The 20,276-nt window shown below is 33.7% G+C and overlaps 1 protein-coding gene across 1 annotated transcript in view; it reads left to right on the top strand.

Annotated features, from left to right (window-relative positions):
- Positions 1-20,276, top strand: part of Lama2 (laminin subunit alpha 2) — a 571,380-nt gene that overhangs the window by 126,316 nt on the left and 424,788 nt on the right. Inside the window, exons 2-3 of the mRNA XM_071613037.1 lie at positions 12,207-12,377; positions 20,046-20,158. Coding sequence (XP_071469138.1) covers positions 12,207-12,377; positions 20,046-20,158 — 284 coding nt within the window. The remainder of the gene's footprint in view (positions 1-12,206; positions 12,378-20,045; positions 20,159-20,276) is intronic.

Genomic DNA, 20,276 nt, shown 5'->3' with positions numbered 1-20,276 from the left:
GAGAACAAAGTGTTTTGCTATAAACACTGTCAAATCTCACTTTGAAAAAAAATTGTCTATAAAACAAGTATTTCCATAGATATACTGAAGCTGCATAGAACTTGCTTTTGTAGCACAAAACAGAATTAGATGCTTGAGTCAGCCATGAAGTATTGTTTTTAGATAGCCCTCATTCTCTGTCTTCACCTTCTTCATTAGGCTGTGGTCTGGTACAACTTGAAGGTTATCAAGCCATAAAATGTTCCAGAAGGAATCTAACAGTTAGTGTAATTTAACATTGTAGTTATTAGATTAGGATCAGCACATTTTGCCTTCAAGTATTTTTGAGGGAGGTAGGGTCATAGACTGGGGAAATACATTAATCAACCAACCAGATTTCTGATTTATCAACCAAATCAACCTAATCCCAGAGAAAATTAAAGATGACTCACAAAAACTCCACAGAATATGAGAAGCTGTATTTATTTCCCAACACAGAAGATGGAAATCTACCCAGAGGGCAGGGGTATGGGTTTAGGAAGACAACATTATGAATTGTAAGAAAATACTGGTTTAGACTTTGATATTATCATTATTTCTATGCTGTTAAATCATAGAACAACAGCAACAGAATTGTGGCTTTTTAGTGTTATGTTTGTTGAGTTTTGTTTTAGTTCATGTTTTATTCTTTTTATTTTTTGACAAAGGGAAGTTTGCCACTTCTTCAGAACATGCATATAATGTATGTACTAAATTCTGATATGTTTCTCATTGGAGAATATTTCACATACCTTTGAGAATACAGTGATAAATTGAAGGAACTATATGTGGTTTCTTCCATCATGAAGCTTGTGTTCCAACAAAAGAGATGATCACTCATTAAAGTTACACATTGTCATAAGTTCTACACAAGAAAAATAAGGCACAATTAGGAACTATAATAGAAGACCTGATTATAAAGATTAGAAAAGATCTCATAGAGGACATAAGACAAAATAAGTAACTCTGAAAAGCAGGAAGGTGTGAAGAGCACAAGAAAGTAGAGGAGCAAGAAGTTCTAGATGTAATACGGAGGAAGAAAAAAACAGCCTTGTTTAGTAACCAACTCAAGAGAGCATTCTTTGAAGGAGACGAAAATCTTGTAACCCAGGATAATAATTTTGAATTTTAATCTAACTTCAATTAAAATCTATTGAAAGGGTTTAAGAAGAGTGATGTGATTAGATTTATATCTTAAGAAAATTCATTTTATATATAAAGATTAGGAAAATGTCCAGAACAACTTAGAAATACCTTTCGGAGGCTATTATAGAAATATCAGTGTTACAATGCATGCGACTTGGCCCCACTGTAGGCAGTGATGCTGGAGAGAAGCAGATGGATCTGAAAATTATTTTGGAGTTAAAATAGAATGTAGTGACGAAAAGACATCAATGTTGACTCCCAGTTTTCTGTATGAGACACCAGATGGGTAAAGTAAAATGTGCTGAGCTACAAAAAACTCAGGAGTAGCTAATTCACTGGGTGTTGGGGCAATGGTTGGAGCACTGGTAATCATAAGCTCTGCTTTGGATAGATTAAATTTGAGATGTTTGTGAGACATATAAGTAGAGGTTTCAGCCAGGCATTAAGATAAAACAGGTCTAAAGCTTTAGAACGCTCTCTGGCCTGTAGATATAACTTGGGTGTCAGTGATGCTTCAAATCACATGCAAATGGCTTAGAAGTGGATGAAATTATCCAGGAAAAAGAATTTAGATAAGAAAAGAATCCAGGATGAGCCCCTGAAGAACTCTTAATACTTACTGACAAAAACAAATGAAAAAGAGTGTAGTAAATGAATGTGACTTCCTTTCTGTTCATCTAAGTCTTTTAAGCCAGGGTAAACATGACCGGGAACTGTGTTTTCATGTGTGTTTCATCACTAGAGATAAGAAATGGTAAGCAGTCCTTATAGAGCATGGGAACCACATTTTCTCCAAGGCTGTGGTATCCATCAAAGCATGCACAAATCCCTTCTGAGGTTTTTTTTTGTTTTTTTTTGTTTGTTTGTTTGAGGGACATAAATATAAGCTTATGCTCCTAGCATAGAAACTAGTTTAGAGATCTGTCATATTTCACTTTTAAATTATTGGTGAACAGCAGACATAGTTGCAAAGTTTTTGATCTGTCTCCATTACAAACACCTTTGTTGTGGGGTAATTGCCAATTTAAGGTTGTAAATTTCATTTTAGTGACTTGAAAGTGTTTTGTATTTTTTTCATCCTTTCCTTTTTTCCTTCTCATTTTGGGTTTGCACACAGACCTGCCAAAGAGACATCGAGTTGATGGGCTTGGTTTTTGGAAGGCAGGCAGAAGAGGGTAGATACTGAACATATGTTATGCTGATATTGATGAAGTGAGGTTGGAAGGAATTTGGAAGTAGTGTGTTTCTCCCCAGATGCCACCCCCTCAGTATATATTTTAAGTATCATTAGGCTAGAACATTCCAAATAAGTGTTCCAGCTATGTCTCTTTCTCTCTCTCTCTCTCTCTCTCTCTCTCTCTCTCTCTCTCTTTTTTTTTTTTTTTTTTTGGTAATAATAATTTTGAAAACCATTTAGATGATTCAGGATTGTCCTACAAATGAAGTATAATAAAAACAAAGTATTTGGTGAATACTAATTTTAAATGGTAGTAAATAAGATTCCCAAGCCAGTTCCAAGGAGTGGAAGTGTGACCAGCATCTGCCAGATGGTGGGTTCTTTTTATTTTATTTTATTCTTTTTAGTTATACATGATAGTAGAATGTATTTTGACACCTTGTATATATATATATGGAGTACAACTTCCCATTCTTCTGGTTGTACATGATGTGAAATTACCTTTGTCATGTATTCATATATGGTGGGTTCTTGATAAGTGGTGGAGGCCGAATGTAGTGAGACCTGATTTTTGGGACCAAGTTAAAGTCTCTTCCCATTTAGTCCTGGGATGATGTCTTGCTAAATCGAATTTTTTCTTTTCATTTCAGGAAGTATATTGATCACAGACATTGTGGTCAACTTCCATTTACCCATCATAGGGTGGTTACAGTTGGTTCCAAACTGTATTTATAGATGTTTGGGGGAGTTTAAAGCACAAATGCCTTATCCCAAGTCACTGTTACTGTGTAATAGACTTCCTGGTGTAGGTTAGATTCCTACAAGAAATTTAGATTGTAATAACAGTCATTTTCTTATGTACATCTAAAGTTTAGGTCATGGCAAATCCATGAGGGTATTCTCTTAATTAGACGAATGATGCCCTTTGTGAGGAATCCAGCTCATGTATTTGCCAGGCCAAGTGGTGAAGGTGGTGTTTGAGTTCACACAGGCCCTCACATTAATTTAGGGGCTGCCACATAGAGTAAGTGCTGATGCTGTGTCAGCTATCATATAATAGTTACCTTTGGCTTATTTCATTTCTGATGATAATAAAATTGTTTAAATATTTATCTTAATAGGTTTATTTAAAAAAAAAAAAAAAGAGAGAGAGAGAGAGTAAACAATTTAAAAAGTTAATTCCACAGAGTAATAGGAACAACTTATCCTAATTATAAAAAGAGGAAAGGAGACCAAATCAATTCAGGAGGATTTAAATGTGTCTTTTTATTTTGGAGGCTGAAAAGGGCAGAATTAAGTCATAGTCTGAGATAAATGTTAGTGCCCTGGAAACAACTAGAATATGTGCTCTCCTTGTTTTTGTTTGCTTCTAGCCAATTGGATTCATTCTTATTTTCTTTCTAGCTTGCAAGCATTGTTGTGTCTGGACAGCTATTAGTTCAAATTGGACTGATTTTGCAGTTCTATAAAACTCCTCATCTGCATTGTGGATCAAGTGCATTAAGTTACTTCCTGTGGTGCACAGCTGGAAGTCATTCTCTTCAACATTTTGTTTTGTTCCATTTTTGTTTTATACCAGTGTGTCCTACACACCCACATAGTTCAGGATTTCAACAGACAAGTATCTCTTTTACTTCCTTGACACGTCTGAGAACATTTTAAATTGGCATGTTCTCTTTTGTCTTTTAAATAGTGAATCGCTGGCAAACAACTTTGTTTACTTGCATGAATATTTTTTAAAATGCTCCACAGACCTAGAAACTGAAATGGAAAGTTAAAAACATTCAAACCATTTCCGTTTATTCTCTTCAGAGGTGATAGGTACTTGGCATAAAATAACAGAAGAAATACTGTAGCCCAGAATAAGATGACAGGAAAAGAGAGAGAGAATCTGCCATGTATAATTGTCATAACATAATTATTTTTCACAGTTATTAAAATGAATATACTGAAAACAATTGTTTTATTGACTTTCCCATAGACAGTCTCCAACTACCATTGGTTATCAGTTATTTAGTGATGGTCTTCACAAGCTGAAGTATGAATGTTAACAGGTAGCATTATTTGAGAAATTAAAGAGATGTATATGTGTCAATAAGTAAGTGTATACTGATATTTCTGAGTGTTAATTTAAAAATATAATAATATGCTAGACACAAACACTGGGGACAGATAATCCATAGTATCTAGTTAGTTTAATATTTATGCTGATGAAACAACAAAAAAACACCATGTTTGGAAATATTCATGCCAGACTGTATTAGAAAGATTTTCTTTAAAGATGTATACTAGATAGTGGTCATTAAAAAAAAATGATTTATCAATGCTGGGTATGTGGCTCAAGTGGTAGCGCACTTGCCTAGCTTGCATGAGACACTGGGTTCGATTCTCAGCACCACATAAAAACAAAATAAAGATATTGGTCCACCTAAAACTAAAAAATAATAAAAAAAAAAGATTTATCAAACATTACACAAAGGTAGTAAAAATAAAGCTACAAGAACTGGAAAACTCTACAAGGGAAATAGAGTTATCTGCTGGTTGCTTACCTGTATGTATCTTGGAGCAATTCAACATTTTACTAATCTTATCCTTTATTTTATTTTATTTTATTTTTGGACCAGTTGCTGTACTTGAAGGAAACTGAAAAGACAGTTTCCCTTTGGAGCACCAAACAATCTTTTCCACATTTGATTTAAGAAATGCCTGTTGAAATTTTTATTGGTACTGATATTAAAATTTATGAAAGCCAACGAATAAGATAAATTTCATGGATGCATTATATTTCTATTGTATTTTTCACCAAAATTTAGTGATGAAAATTTGACTTCATGCAGAAAATTCAAGAATGATATAGTGAGCACAATTATATAGTGAACACGGGCTGAATTAAAGCTAAGATTTTTGTATATTCACTTTGTTACATGTCTATTCATCTGAGCTTATCTATCCATGGATTCATCTTATTGTGGACACCTTACAAACTTCATTCTTATATACATTATCATAAATAGCATTAACTAGAGTCAAAATTGGTGTGTGTCTTTTTAAAGAAATATTTAAATTATCACAACATTCACTTGTTGAGTGCAACTTTTAACAAGTTTTAACAAATGTATATACCAATAGAATGCAAACTACTCTCAGGAATATTACCACCCCACAATTTTTCTTTATGCCTCTTCCTAGTCAGTCTTTGCCAAACCCTCAAAGGAAACCTTTTTTTATCCCATGTTGTATTTGACCAAAAGATTAGGTTTGCCTGTTGAAAGGTGATATGAATGAATAATAAAATATATACTCCTGTGTAAAGCTTCTTTAATTTGGCATAACAGTTCTTGGAGTCATCTGTGTTGTTGAGTGTATTAATAATTTGTTCCATTTTAATGTGAAGTGGAATTTTCATTATATAAACACAGCACAGTATCAGTTCTCTGATGGAGCCCAGGTTGTTTTGAGTTTGGGGTATTATGATAAAATTTTCTCTGAATGTTCTTGTATAAGTTTTTTTTTTTGGATACTGTCTTTTTTGTTGATTATTTAACTATGAGAGGAAATGTGGGTTCATAGGATAGGTCTAAGTTGAAGTTTATTAAAAACTGCCTAACCATTTTATGTAACATTTGCAGTAATTTATGTCCACAACAGTAATAGAAAAGAGTTCCAGTTGATATGCAAACTTCAACTTGTGCTGTTATTGTAATTTCATACCACTTAACACAAAGCATTTGGATCCATTTACCATAATCCTGCCATCCTCCAACTTTCCTGATGGTTGTCATATGTGTTATATCTACATCATAACCCTCCCCGAGGCAACATTATAATGTTTGTCCTAAGTACTAATATCTATTTTAAAGACTTCAAGAAGGAAAACAGTTTATTGCTTGTTCTTTAGGTCTCTTACACTTTCTTCTGTCAGTTTCAATTTTCTATTATTCATATCGGTGGGTAATTTAATTTTACATATATTATTTTTCAGTTTTAGAATCCATATTTCACATGTGTCTATTTCTCTGAAGATATTGAAGATATTTATCATTTGTCTTTCCATTATGAGCTTGTGTGTGTGTGTGTGTGTGTGTGTGTGTGTGTGTAAAGAAAGAGAGAGAGAACTATAGTTTAAAACTTCCTTTAACTTGTTTGTTTGCTTCTGTTAATATGTGATTGATCTCAATTCTCAATGCTGGTCTTAATTGATTACTTCTCTTCAGTATGGGTTGTCTTTCTTTTTTTAATATTTCTCTATTTTTTTTTTTTTTTTTTAGTACTGGTGCTTGAATCCAGGGTTCTCTAGCACTAAGATGCATTCCCAGCTGTTTTTATATTTATTGAGACAGCATCTTGCTAGTTACCAGGGTTGATTTGGAATTTGCAATGTTTCTTTGTATGGATTTTTTTTCTTTAATTTAATCTTGGATTTTGTGAAGGTTATATTGTACAAATTCTATGTTGGGTTATATTCCTCTGATATATACACATTCAATTTTTTTGTTTCTGAGACAGTGGATTAACTTCACTGCACTCAAATTTCAATCTTGTCTCCCCTCCCCCGCCCGCCCCCCATGGCCTTCAAGAGTTATATTCTCTACCCAGTGTTTTCAATCTCAAGTTGGATTACTTGGAAACTGCCTAGGACTTACAAAGGTCTGGCATCTATGAGCAATCTGGGTGCAGTTTGTGCACATTTTCAGGCTCCCCTTCTGTGCCTCTGTCCACTCCAGGATTTGACCCTTCATTTTATACCTGCTGTGAGCTGTGCCTGTTCTTGGTTCTGTTCTTTGGTTCTTTTATCCAGTAAAACTGTGAATTTCTGTTTGAGTTTTAGCCCCACATTGCACGGTTGAGGCTTATCCAGTGAGTGACCTCTTTTTCTTCTTCTATGCCTACACGTTTCTCCTTAATTATTGTTTGTGGTTGATCTAATTCAATAAAAGCTTAGATATCAACTGACACTAGATATTGGTGGGATACCTATCTATCTGGATAAATGTATAGATAGAGGAAAGGGGAAGAGAGAGAAAGAAACTGAGAGAGCTTGAGAAAGAGAAAGGAAAGGAAGGGATATCAGAATCTACAGCTTTTATCTCTGGGAACTTTGATCAAATAGGAGCTGATTCACAATTTTTATAAATAGAAGTTCCATGAATAGATTTTAAAATGCTTCTTCTGTTTGAAACTAGAATATGGTATTTTGGCAATGCAGATGATCAAAATCAAGCCAACATGTATGAACATACTATATTATTTGAACAACCAAATAGACTATAAATATATCCAAGCAAAATCAGTAAAAATTTAGTGAATTTTCTAAGTGTTCACTATGTTGTAGTATAATTTCTGTTTTTCCCCTAATTTGGATTTGGCCTTTTCCTAAATTTTCTATTTACCATATGTGTGTATACATGCACATATATGTAAATAGAAATATGTGTGCCTATTATATATGCATATATAATAGAATAAAATATTTTATAAATAGTGGACATATTCTAATCACTATATATAGCAGAGAGGATAAATATTATTTTTTTAAGAGTTGGTTCTTCATAAACATAAATCCAACGAAATTTAGTGTAGATTGTATTTAAAAAATGTCAATCATAGTTGTATGGTCATTAACATTACAAGACCTCAAACTGATTGCAATGCATTAATACTCCGTAAAGGTTCATCAGTTATCTGTAGTTCATTTACCCTTCTAATGTTTACATAATCTTAACAAGTAACCTAGATTGAATATGGCAATAAATATTGGTCTAATGCTTTTGAATGGGAATAAATAGGTACACCCTAATAGATTTTATATATAATGAAAATGATGGCAGTCTATAATATTGCATGCTGAAGCTTCAACAAAAGTTGAGATATTGACTGACTTTTAAATTGATCATTTTCAACTAATTGAGGACTTTCCCTGACCAATATACTTTATTGATTTTTTTTAAATAAGCAGGAAAATAGTGATAAAATTTCATGAAGCAACTATTCTCTAACCACGATGCAAGACAACTAAATTGTGAAAAGGCTAATTTTGAACAAGTGATCAATAAGTATAATAGAAAAAAATATCAACACAAAGAAGGGAAAAATGCCAAATGTAATTTTTTTTTAAGAACTTTAGTTTTATGGGTAGAAATCTCAATGGAACAATGGAGTGGTGAATAGTAATTTAAATATATACATTGCTAAGCTTTATAGAGGACCAGGTTTTTGGCTCAAAAACCTGAAATAAAAAGTCTTATGAGCTTTTTAAAGAGCTGAGTTCAATTCATATTCTCAAGCTGAACTTTCTCCACATTATTTATCTACACTTTCTATAAAGTAGAATTAATAAGATTTACACAGTGGGATGATTGGGGTATTAAATAATATGAGGAACATAAAATAGCTTCTGAATCAATGTTATTTCAATATCTATAATCCTTTTGTAGTTGGATCATTTTGCTCTCATTTTATTCATTTATTCCTATGGGGAAATTGAGATGTAATCCAATTCTATGTTTTCTGAACATAAAATGCAAGTAAAATAGTTTCTGCTGGATATCTTCCTTTTGCTTTGCTCTCATGACTGCTTGAACCAGGGAAAGTAATTTGACCATCTCAAATCAGACCCTATAGGACTGCACCGGACCAGGTTATGGAGAGTCTTATTCATTCCTGCACAACAGGACCCAAAGTCATGGGAAAGGTCAGGATTTGTCAGTGGTAAAGGAGGAGATCACAGAGTCAAAATGACTATATCTTGGGGAAGTTGTAGAGACATCCCCAGCTGTTGGAGATGGCTTTTATGTGGGTAAGCTGGTTTTCTTTGAAGGGTCTATATGGGGTTTACAACTGGAGCTTCTTCTACAATCACCAAGATGAGAAGAAGAGTATTTGTCCTCCTTAGAACATAAGGTTTAACATATCTCTTCATTCCTTCTACCTATTTTTTCTATACCATAAATTAAATGTTTAAAGAATTGGAAAAAATAGTGACTAAAACAAATTGGTAACTGTGACATATAGGCTGTGGTTTGTGTTGGTATGTGTGTGAACCATTAGGTGTATTCTATGTGTAATCTATATGTTTCTATATCTATAAAGTTACATAATCTTACATGTTAGAACAACTGCAAATTGAAGTACTCAACATCCACACAAACTTTTAGCTTAAAGCCCATATACAGGGTACATTTGCTTTCTCCTTTCTACCTTTTTTCCTACCGGATAAGCTTCTCTATCTTTAAGATTTAGCTCAACATAATCTCCATCAATAAGCTCATCTTAATAATTCCAAATTTTACTCTCTGGCATAATAGGTTCTCAAACATATTTGATGAAAGGATAATTATATAGTTAAACATAAAATGGTGATGAATGACAGAAGACAGAGATATACACACAAATCTTATTTCTTTGATCATATATTATTTACTAACCTAGAGAAAAAAGTGCCTACAATAAAGAAATAGTGCCCTGGAGACTATATAATTATAAAAATCAGTTTAAATTTACAACCTGTCAAAATTCACAAAATTGTTATGAAATTTTTCAATAAATCTTGTCTACGTAGAAAAGGTAAAAAAAAATAAATACTAGACAATTTTTATATAGCACTGTTAGTTAGCTTTTAATTGCTGTGACAAATACATGAGAAAATAAACGTAAAGAACAAAAATTTATTCTTACCTCCTAGTAGCCAGGAAGCAAAAAAAAAAAGAGAGAAAGTGCTGAGGTTCAAATATCCCCTTCAAGGGCACACACCAAGTGACCTAACTCCCTTCCAGTATAACTTACCTCCTAAATCTTCTATCACCTTCGAGTAGTGTCATAGGCTGGCACCACGCCTTAGCACATGGGCCTTTGGGTGACATTTAAGATATGAGCACCTTGCCTTTTGCATAGCACATTATGCTTTATTATGAAACAAACAAACAAAAATAATGTTTTATGAATGGATAACATTTCTCTGACCAATGATCATCTTAGTTGACCTCACATCTCATTGTAGCATGTCTCACTGTGTGGAGGTCAGAGAGCATAGAAATTGTGGGGAGGGATAAATTCATTAGGAAGAATGAAAGAGACAGAAATTAAGTAAAAATTTCAGGAAGTGATGAATTCCTGGCAAACCAGGAAGAATTGGAAACCTCAAATAATTATTAGCTGGAGAAAAGCACAAAGCCGGAGGATTAAGGAGAGGGATTGCTGTGCTGGAAGGGAAAATCAGAGGGATCTTAGAGCCTGGAAAGTGCAGACAGGGAGGGAAGATTTCTTGGGTATAGATTTGGGAGATCCTGAGGGTGATTGAGAAAAGAACTGAAGTGCTTCCTGGCCTTATGAATTCACTTACTGATTAGACAATTTAGATAATGATTACAATAAAGATCCAAAGTAATTAAAATTGTTTTTAAAATTTCTTCTATCATTGCTTTTGCTCTTCTGGTTGAAAGGAAGCTTTATTGATCAAATAAAAATACATATACATCTCATCAAATTTTATAAACACTGATTTATTTTTTGGTCTTTTATTGTTTCAGTGCAATTCCAAGATCAATCAAAATCACCAGTTTTAATGAGCACTAGATTTATGTAGGTTTCAGATTGCATTGAAGATACCGTTCTGTGTAATGATTAAGAGGACAGGCTTGAGAGCCAGAAAGCTTAGCCTCAAAGCATAGCTCTGTTAATAGTAATCCTGAACAATTTACTTAATACCCTGTGCTTCTTTAATAAAATAAAAGTAAATATAGCTCATATTGCTCATAGACTTATTATACATAAGTATTATAAAATAACTATCATGATCGTTATCATAAGTCATTTATTCATTTGTTTTACAAACACACTGAGTGGCTTTTCTGTGCCAAGTCCTGAGGATAGGCTGAAAAAATTTAAAAGCTTAAAACTTTAAGGGTATCAGTAAAACATCAGGCCATAGATTTAGTCAAGAAAGACAGTATTAGAAGTTGAACTGATATAGACCTACTTAGCACATGCATAGAACTTGGACAACCTAAGTGATCAAATTATCTTAATTCCCAATTGATTTCCTCCAACAAGAGTTTTTCAGTTATAGAGTGGCTTTTGATGAGTCACTTTACTGTGCTGTTATGGAAAAGAGGTCTATAAAATGAAAATACTAGACATGTACAAAGCAGAACTGACATTAAGTTATAGAAACTGAAGGACCTGCACTGGGTTCTCAGATAGAATGAAGGCTCTCTAGCCTTACAATGAGTTGGCCTTTTGAGTTTGTATGTATGCAAGTCAAACATTTTATTGTACCTAAGAAATATTTTCAGGTATATGATCATTTACTATTATGATGATTCATTTTTGGAAAGGTATTATGTAGCACAGAAATTAGTAAAGGGCAGTTTTCCAATATCTTTCATAATTATCTATTTTTTCTAGTGTGGATATAAAGAAGTTGTAACAACCATTTACACCAAGTGATAATTGGAGCATAATGTGAGCATGAGAACCATAGGTGCATTATTGTGCAGAAATTACATGTGATTATAGTTTAATACTAGATATAAAATAACTGAAGGGGAAGATTAAGATTCAGTAAGATAGTTTATTGATCAAATGAAAAGTATTACTTAAAAGTGTCTGTAACTTCTTTATAATTAAATATTAGAGATTAAAAATTAAATAGACAGCCTCATATTCCCATATTTAAGACCCAGAAAGAAAAAAAAAAATCTCTTCCTTTGATAACATGTAGTATTTATTGTCAGGTATTTCATTATCACTAAATATTTCATCTTGGATTAATTTAATGCTCTGAAAAATATCCCATGTTAATTAAGCATTTTAAAATACAGCAAAATCAAAACTGGCTCACATGCTTTCATTTGTCCATCTTTTTCAGGTTTATTCCCTGCTGTCCTGAATCTTGCTTCCAATGCCCTCATCACAACCAATGCGACATGTGGAGAAAGAGGACCTGAAATGTATTGCAAGTTGGTAGAGCATGTCCCTGGGCAGCCTGTGCGGAACCCTCAGTGTCGAATCTGCAATCAAAACAGCAGTAATCCATACCGTATGTATATCACGTGTATTTGTTTTCACTCAGTAAGATATATTTTTGAGAGATTTTAAGAGCACGTCCCATGAAATTAAAAGAGCTTATAATTCTAAGAATTCTTAAAATCTTTTTTTTCAATGTGAACCTGTATATGGCCCCCTTCTGTCATTCAACAAAAATTAAAGTCTTGGGGTTCTTTAAAAGTAGCAGGCAAAGAGGCTGGAGAGAATTTTCTAGCTGAAGAACTAAATCAGTCATTGGGTTTCCTGGCTCCAGAATGGTATCAGAGGATGTGATTTTTCATGGAGGCTTTAGTTATTCATTGGTTGTTGGTGTGTCAGGTACTATGATTAAGTTCTACTGGGAATAAGGAGTAGTCTTAGCCTCAACAAGAGAGTCAGTGGGCAAGACAATGGCTACTGCTATGTAGTGTAATAAGTATAAAGAAGGAGTATAGGACCCTGAAGAAGAGCGAAAAGGCTCAGAAATTCAATCTTGATATAGGTGAAGGCTTACCTGATGTGATAACCATGTTGGCAAAGAAGACAAGTATGAGCTGAGTAGATGAAGAGGGAAGAGGGGAAGGGGAAAAAAGCAAGTTTAGGAAAAGAAATCAGAATAAGACAAAAAAATTTACTTGTTCAGGAAGCTACCAGTAGTTAGGAATGAGTAGAATTGAAAGTGTCAAAGGGCAGAGAATAGAGATGAGTCAAACATAAAAGACTGGAAACAGATTACCAAGGGTCTCACAAACAGGATTGTTTGTGCATGGAAAGCCCACTTGGTCACCTCTATGAACCACACTGACACCTCAGATAATTTAGTGTATTTGTTCAACAAGCTTTTAAATGCTGCTTCTACCTATGTCTTATACTGGAACATGATGCTTAATCATATGCAGTCCTTGACTTAGAGAACTTGGAGGGGAAACAGGAAAGAGAAACATAAACTGGGAACATGTAGGTTCTATGTAGATGCCAAGGTCATTGAAGGATTTCCAGGAGACAGTGACTCATATTCTCAGAAGATACAAAGTAGTAAGATTAAATGTGGGAAAAGCATTGGAAAAGGAAAAGCATACACAAGTCTTGGAGGTATAAAACAGCAAGAAGTATTCAGAGAACTGTGTCTTAACAAGTAAAGAATTTGTATGGCAAAGGGAAGAATGGTATGAGATAATTTTAGAATTGAAAGTTGATTTATAGATATGCATTAGAAAATCATATATATCATCTACCTATCTATAACAATTTATATAGAAAGGAGAGAAACTAATAAACTAAATATTTATTATCAATTGATGTGAGTAATGATGAAAAACTTGGGAAAAAGCTTCATCATTATATTATTTTTAAATTTGTTAAATGTACCTTTTAACTTTCTTTTATAGTGTTTACTTTTAGAGCAGACTCAGATATGCAGAAAAATTCCCATATTTCCTCTGCTCCAAGTACATGCCTGGCCTTCTCCATTATAAATATCTACCTCTATGTAGTAACTTTTTGCTTATAACATTGACACATCATTATCACCAGAGTTCAGAGTTTACATTAGGTAGGGCTCCCTCTTGTTGGTATGTTCTATGGGTTTTGGACAAATGTGTAATGAAATGTATTTATCATTATCATTTTAGTATCCTGCAGAGTAGTTCCATTGCTATATTTTTTAAGCTTACCAAATGACTAAAGGTTTCTCTCACAATTTGCATTTTTTCAATCTCAGAAAGGAAATTGGAAGGCACTGTGCCTTTTTGATAGAGTTAAAGAGAAGAATGCATAATTCTCTCTATTATAGTTAATTTAGAGATGAAGAAACCATTAAATATTTTGAGATAATATTTATTAATATATTGTTACTTTTATGATTAAAACTGATGGTCTCATATACCACAAAATGTTAGAAAAAAATAAGACACCAAAGAGGGCAACCATCAGAAATCTTTATTTGCTATGATGGACTTTTGTTGATTTCTAGAGTCTGTGTTGGTATGGTATGGGATCAGAATGGTAAGTCACAGTACACTTCCCATGTTTGTCAGACCCCTGGGGAAACATTAAAGGCTCAAGGAAATGGTTAAGTGGAATCTAGGAGAGGATGAAGATAAACAGGTTTTAAGGAAGAAAATCTGGAGAATGAGGCATCATGTATATTAAGAAGAAATTTTCAGGAAAAAAGAGTAATGTATAGTGTCAACTGCTTCCAAAATACTGAGCAAGAAAAGCATAACATGGATAACATAGGTTTTCCTAGGTTTTGACAACACAGGTATCTGCTGGTCATCTTGTTAAAGGAGTCAGTGGACTCACGGTAGCAAAGACAACATTGAAGAGCTAATAAATTAATAAGAAGGACAAAAGGGGAGTGTAGGAATAGTCTTTTAAAGTATTCTTGATATAAAGAGAATAGAGGGTTTTACAGAGGAGTATATGGTGCTGGAAAGGTTTTCAAAGGCAGTAAACAGATGAGCTGGTTTTAGAGGTGACAGGGAAAAGTGAGGGAAGTTGTCAACAAAATGATGTTGAAGGTGATGTCTCTTAAGAGGTGAGGAGAGATGATCATTAAGCACAGGTATAAAAGCCTAAATGAGGAGATATATACCTTTTTAATTCACCAAGTTAGAATAAAAGGAAGGATGGGTAGTGGCAGATAGAAGAGTGGTTGGGAGGAAATTCTTACTAGATGATCTTATTTCCTTTTTAAGATGTGAGTCTGGGTTATCTGCTCAGGAAATAAGTAAAAATTCAGATGAGCTTCCTAGGGGATAGATACCACTGAGCTATAATGAGAATAAGGTGAGAATTCCATATAGAGTAAAAAGGCAGTAGCAAATATTTGGACTGATTTTCATGCAACATTACAGAGAAAGTGTCAAGAAAATCCAAGAAAGGCTTGAGAAGAAATGAATTGATTGATTATAAGTTTTCATTTCATTAGGAAAGAGGGTAAATTCTGGTGGAGAAAAACATCTATGAGCTCAGGAACAAATGATTTTGTGCAGAATTTGAGAAAGGCTGGAAATACGGACGTAGTGCAATGGATGATAGGGATGGGGTGGTAGAAATGCATAGCTTTGTGTTTAGGATAGGATGGGCAGAGGGGAAATTATAAAGGTAAAGAACATTAAAATTCACATGTGTGTATATATATGTATATGAATATGTTTCTAAGGTAAGTACCTTTATTTACCATATATATACATACATATATATTTACCTTATATATACATGAATATATATTTATACAAAGAAAGAAATTGATACGTTCAGGACGAAAAATGCAAAGATTGGACTGGAAAATAACTGAATGGAGACTCTTGGTTGGAAACTAGATGAAATCTACTTGCCAAAATGAGTTTAAGTCCTTCTGTGTCACTTTTTCCTTCAAAGTTCTGTATTCAGAGTCTCTTGGGTCTCAGTGGAATATACCTATATTTAGGCATTTTCACCCCATGTTTTCAAATTAAAGCCAAAACTGAATCAATGTTTTAGTATAGCATAATTCACACCAGGTTTGCTTTGTACCTTCCCATTTTTACTTATGTGTGTTATATTTTTTATAACTAGTCACAGGCTGTACTTACTTCATATTGTTTGTTTATAAATGACCAGCTTTACTACATTTCAAAATCATGTTTTAGTACTGGAAATTTAGAAAGGATAGAACCCCACAAGAATAAAAATCTAGTAATAAACCACAGGAACATATGTTAGTAAAGCTGGAGCTATAAAGGATAACATTCCACAAATTCAGTGAACTTCTAGAATAAATCTGGAAAGTTTGCACTTAATACCATATAAAAAATGAAACTTGAACTTCCTTACTATTACTAGACTGTGCTTCCCAATTACAAATTAGCAGTCTGAGTGGTCTGCCTCCTTGGATCCCCAGCCAGTTTTCAGATGCAGTTTAGCCCTTTGGTTGACTTGCATAGTTTTTCCCTGTTGAGGATATTACATGTTTCTATCCCCTTTTAAATAAGGGAACTCTGCCAGCAATTAATCAGTATTTGCAAATTAATTATGATTAAATTTTTATAATGGGGATTATGGTTAATTGTTGATTCATCTCCCTGTCCTCCTTTTCATGACTAATTCTCATATCAATTTGACCTGAGGTGGCAGATATCAAAATTTCCAATTAGACAGGCTCTCTCACAATTACCTACGAGTCACAAATTCTATTTGGTAATGTGGTTGTGTGAATGTTTTTCTATCACATATTAAACCCACAGTCTATAAAGATGATTCAGGAAGATGTTTGGGGAATGTTTGCTGTGATATTTGTTTTTCTTCACAAGCAATGCCAGCAATATTTCATTTGGTGTTCTGATTTCTGTGTGCCAATTTCAGCACCCACTCACACCACCAGGAGCATTTGTTTGATATTTAGTTATGCTTCTGATATTTGCTTATTGTTATAAAGATGACATCTTCCTTAGCTAAACATAATTTCACTAGCAATAATTATTAAATACATTCAGCAATTTTACTTTTCATTAATGAGACAGGATGCCTTATCTCAGTGGACTGTTGATGACATAAGACTTGGTACAAAATAAAGTCCATCCAGCTGCTTGGTGGAATTAAATTTTTGTCAATAAAAATGGAATGTTGTTATCCTGTCCTATCATCTCATACAATATTTGGAATATGAATATCTATGTTTGAAAGGTGAATATCATACCATAAGAAAGACAAAGTCATAGCCTTTGTGTGTTTAACTGATGGTTATAGCAGACTACCTAAATAAAATTGACATATAATAATTTTCACAAATTTGAAAATGGCAAATTTAATAAATATTTTTTAATGAATTTTTTAAAAGATATTTTATTTTACTGATTTATACTGCATGGAAGACTTATTAGTTTTGCTTGATTCCTATTATTTTCAATTTTTTTATTAATTGCGATTTGTCTCTAAAATTCAGTAAGGTATACACTTTGAACAGATTCACAATGTATTTTATCTATATGCACAATAAGCTTAGATTATTGATAGTTATAGAGTTCATTAGCAACCCTATAAGTAAAGGATTTGGATACAAAATGTTTTCACAGGTCAGAGACATGTAAAATAAATGAGCACAACATTCCATGTGTTTCACTAAAACTAAAACGAAACATTTTAAAGAATTTTTCTTTTCTGGAGGTGGGAGTGGGGTACTGGGGATTGAACTCAGGGGCACTAAGCTTTTATTTGGAGACAGGGTCTCAGCAAGTTGCTTAGCACCTAAGTTTTTTGCTAAGACTGGCTTTGAACTTGCAGTCCTCCTGCCTCAGCCTCTTGAGCCCTGGGATTACAGGTTGTCCTTTATTTTGATTTTATGACTTTTAAAAACTATTGTTAGCTCTACTTTGTGTACAAGCATAGATATGAAAAATCACTTGTGCTCTGTATGTGTAATATTAATTGTAATGCATTCCACTGTCATATATAACAAATTAAAATTTTAAAAATGCCTCCCAAAACCCTATTGTTAGCTTCTAAATGTCCTTTATTTTGTGAAATAAAAGTGATGGCATATTAAATGATAATTAGTAGATCAGGATTCATTAATACTTGAAAAAATAAATTTGAACTCCTATATCAACTCCACATATCTCTCATACATTTTTTTTAAAAAAATTAATTCTTGTCTGAAAGTTAAGAATCTGGAAACCACTACTTTGAGTGAAGTTTTTGTTATCCCTATTTTAGGGATGACACAGATTTTAAGCAATTTGTCCATGGTCAGTTAAGTACTAAATGGCAGCACCAGGAAGAATAGCTAGTTTTTCGTATGACAGCTCTTCATGTGCCAAATTTTGTGCTCTTTCATCATTAGACTATATCATTATCATTAGAATATATGGCTGGATAACTTTATTATGTAGACAAATTGAGAATCCATGATTGCTCCTTTCAGTGGTGTAATTTGTTCATTATTTGAGGTAGTCTTTCAATTAAAAAAAAAAAAGATTAGGTTTTAATCTGAAGGATTATTCATAGATCACTAATTTTAAACATTTTCCCAAATAATTAGTTTTATATAAGTTCTCAAGAGTGACACCCCAAGTATACTTAAACCATAATGAATGGAAGAAACCCAAGGAAGCTCTTTCCCATTTTGTTTACATTTCTGAGGAAAAATGTGCTGACTTCCAAGTGAGGTGTGAGGAATGTAGACACTTTTACTAGAGCCTTAAAATTAGAAACAGGAACATCAACAACCTCCACTCCCACCATTCTCACCCATGTGTGGATGGGGCCCATTTAGATGAGGGAAAAAAACAAAAACCAAATAAACATAGCTTGTATTATTTGGAAAAGGAGACGCAAAGATTTCAGACTATGATCCAAAGGGTAATGAGGATTGTGGAGGCCAGGGGTAGTTCTACTGTGAAATCTGTGGAGCTAATTTGGAAGAGATGAGCATCTTTGAGGTCCAAAGCTTGTAAGAACAAAGAGAGCCATATCAAAGGACAGTACGATTGGCCATGGCTGTCCATATCTCACCTGCTATTTCCAGTCTTCCTTTTGATTCTCACAATTGGGTGTCTTCTCAACTGTGTGGAATAAGGTGAGGAAAAACCTGTGTTTTATTGGTTGGATGAAGTTTCATATGCATTATCTTGTTAGGGTCGGGCAAACGTCAGAGGAGAGGACCACCAAGAGACTATCTCATGCAAAAGCAAAGGGTTTATTGGACCAGCATGCTGGGGCTCAGAGTTCTCCTGAGAGAAGCTGGAGCCCTGAGCACAGCTTAAGCAGAGTTTTTATGCAGTGTTTAAACAGGGAAGTTCATATGGCAGTTAGGGTGCGAGGGTGGGATTGTTACAAAATAACCATTACAGAATAATCATGCGTTTTGTCAGGGGGTGTTGGGTCAGGGTACATTTTGACATAAGTAACTGTTTTTAACATAAGTTTCGGGTTCCAGGAAAACAGAACTTAAACTTACAGAAAAGCAAAACTTAAACTTAACAGGAGAGCAAAACTTAAATGTAACCTTTACAATCTCTTTGTTTGCCATTATTATCTAGATTCTTCCACTACAGTAGTGATTTATGGGGCTAGAAAAAAGCTGCACAGGAAGCATAGGTATCTTTCATTATATTTTTTAACAGTGGTAGAAAATGACAATCTAAAGACTTGTTGTAAAACATCTCATAGGATAAATGTGATAGCAGTTTATATTAAAACCAGATAAATACTGGATCGTCCAAGTTCTGGTAATAAAGAATTTGTCAGAAGAGCAAATGTTCAAGTATGTTTCAACTACAGTTCAGGATTTTATGTTTCTGTTAATCAAGTTGATGGTACACTAGAGTTGCCTCAAACAGTACAGATTTTGCTTTTTTGAATGACTGATGCATCAATTTGATTTCAATATTATTTTCTGATCCTTAATTTCTGTAGTCATCTTCAAAGTTGCCCATTGTAGTAGTTGATGGCTGGAGTGTTGACTAGCTGCTTCTTGATTATCCTGAGATCTTGGTCATTTCCTACTACATTGTACAGATATATGGAAAAGGTGTCACTGGATAAATTCTGTAGAAGATATGGATTACTATTTTTTTAATGTTTGATCTTTACAGGATTGTTTTACCTTAATTTTACGTTTTTCTTCAAAGAAACAGTTACAGATTCATTATATGATTTTCTTTTCTCTTCCTTTCACATGTTGCTGCTCACTCAATAGAGAGACACCCTATTACGAATGCTATTGATGGAAAGAACACTTGGTGGCAGAGTCCCAGTATTAAGAATGGAATCGAATACCATTATGTGACAATTACACTGGATTTACAGCAGGTACAGTGCCATTTTCTTATCATTTTCCACTTTTGTTGTACCTTGCATTTGCTGTTTATTTAGTTGGTACTTTTTAGGGTGAAAGGATACACTTTCTGATCACCTGCTGTTATTTTCT

The sequence above is a fragment of the Marmota flaviventris genome, chromosome 6, assembly GCF_047511675.1.
Source record: "Marmota flaviventris isolate mMarFla1 chromosome 6, mMarFla1.hap1, whole genome shotgun sequence".
NCBI lineage: Eukaryota > Metazoa > Chordata > Mammalia > Rodentia > Sciuridae > Marmota > Marmota flaviventris.
The sequence above is the reverse complement of the archived record's forward strand: the minus strand, read 5'-3'. Positions and strand labels throughout refer to the sequence as shown.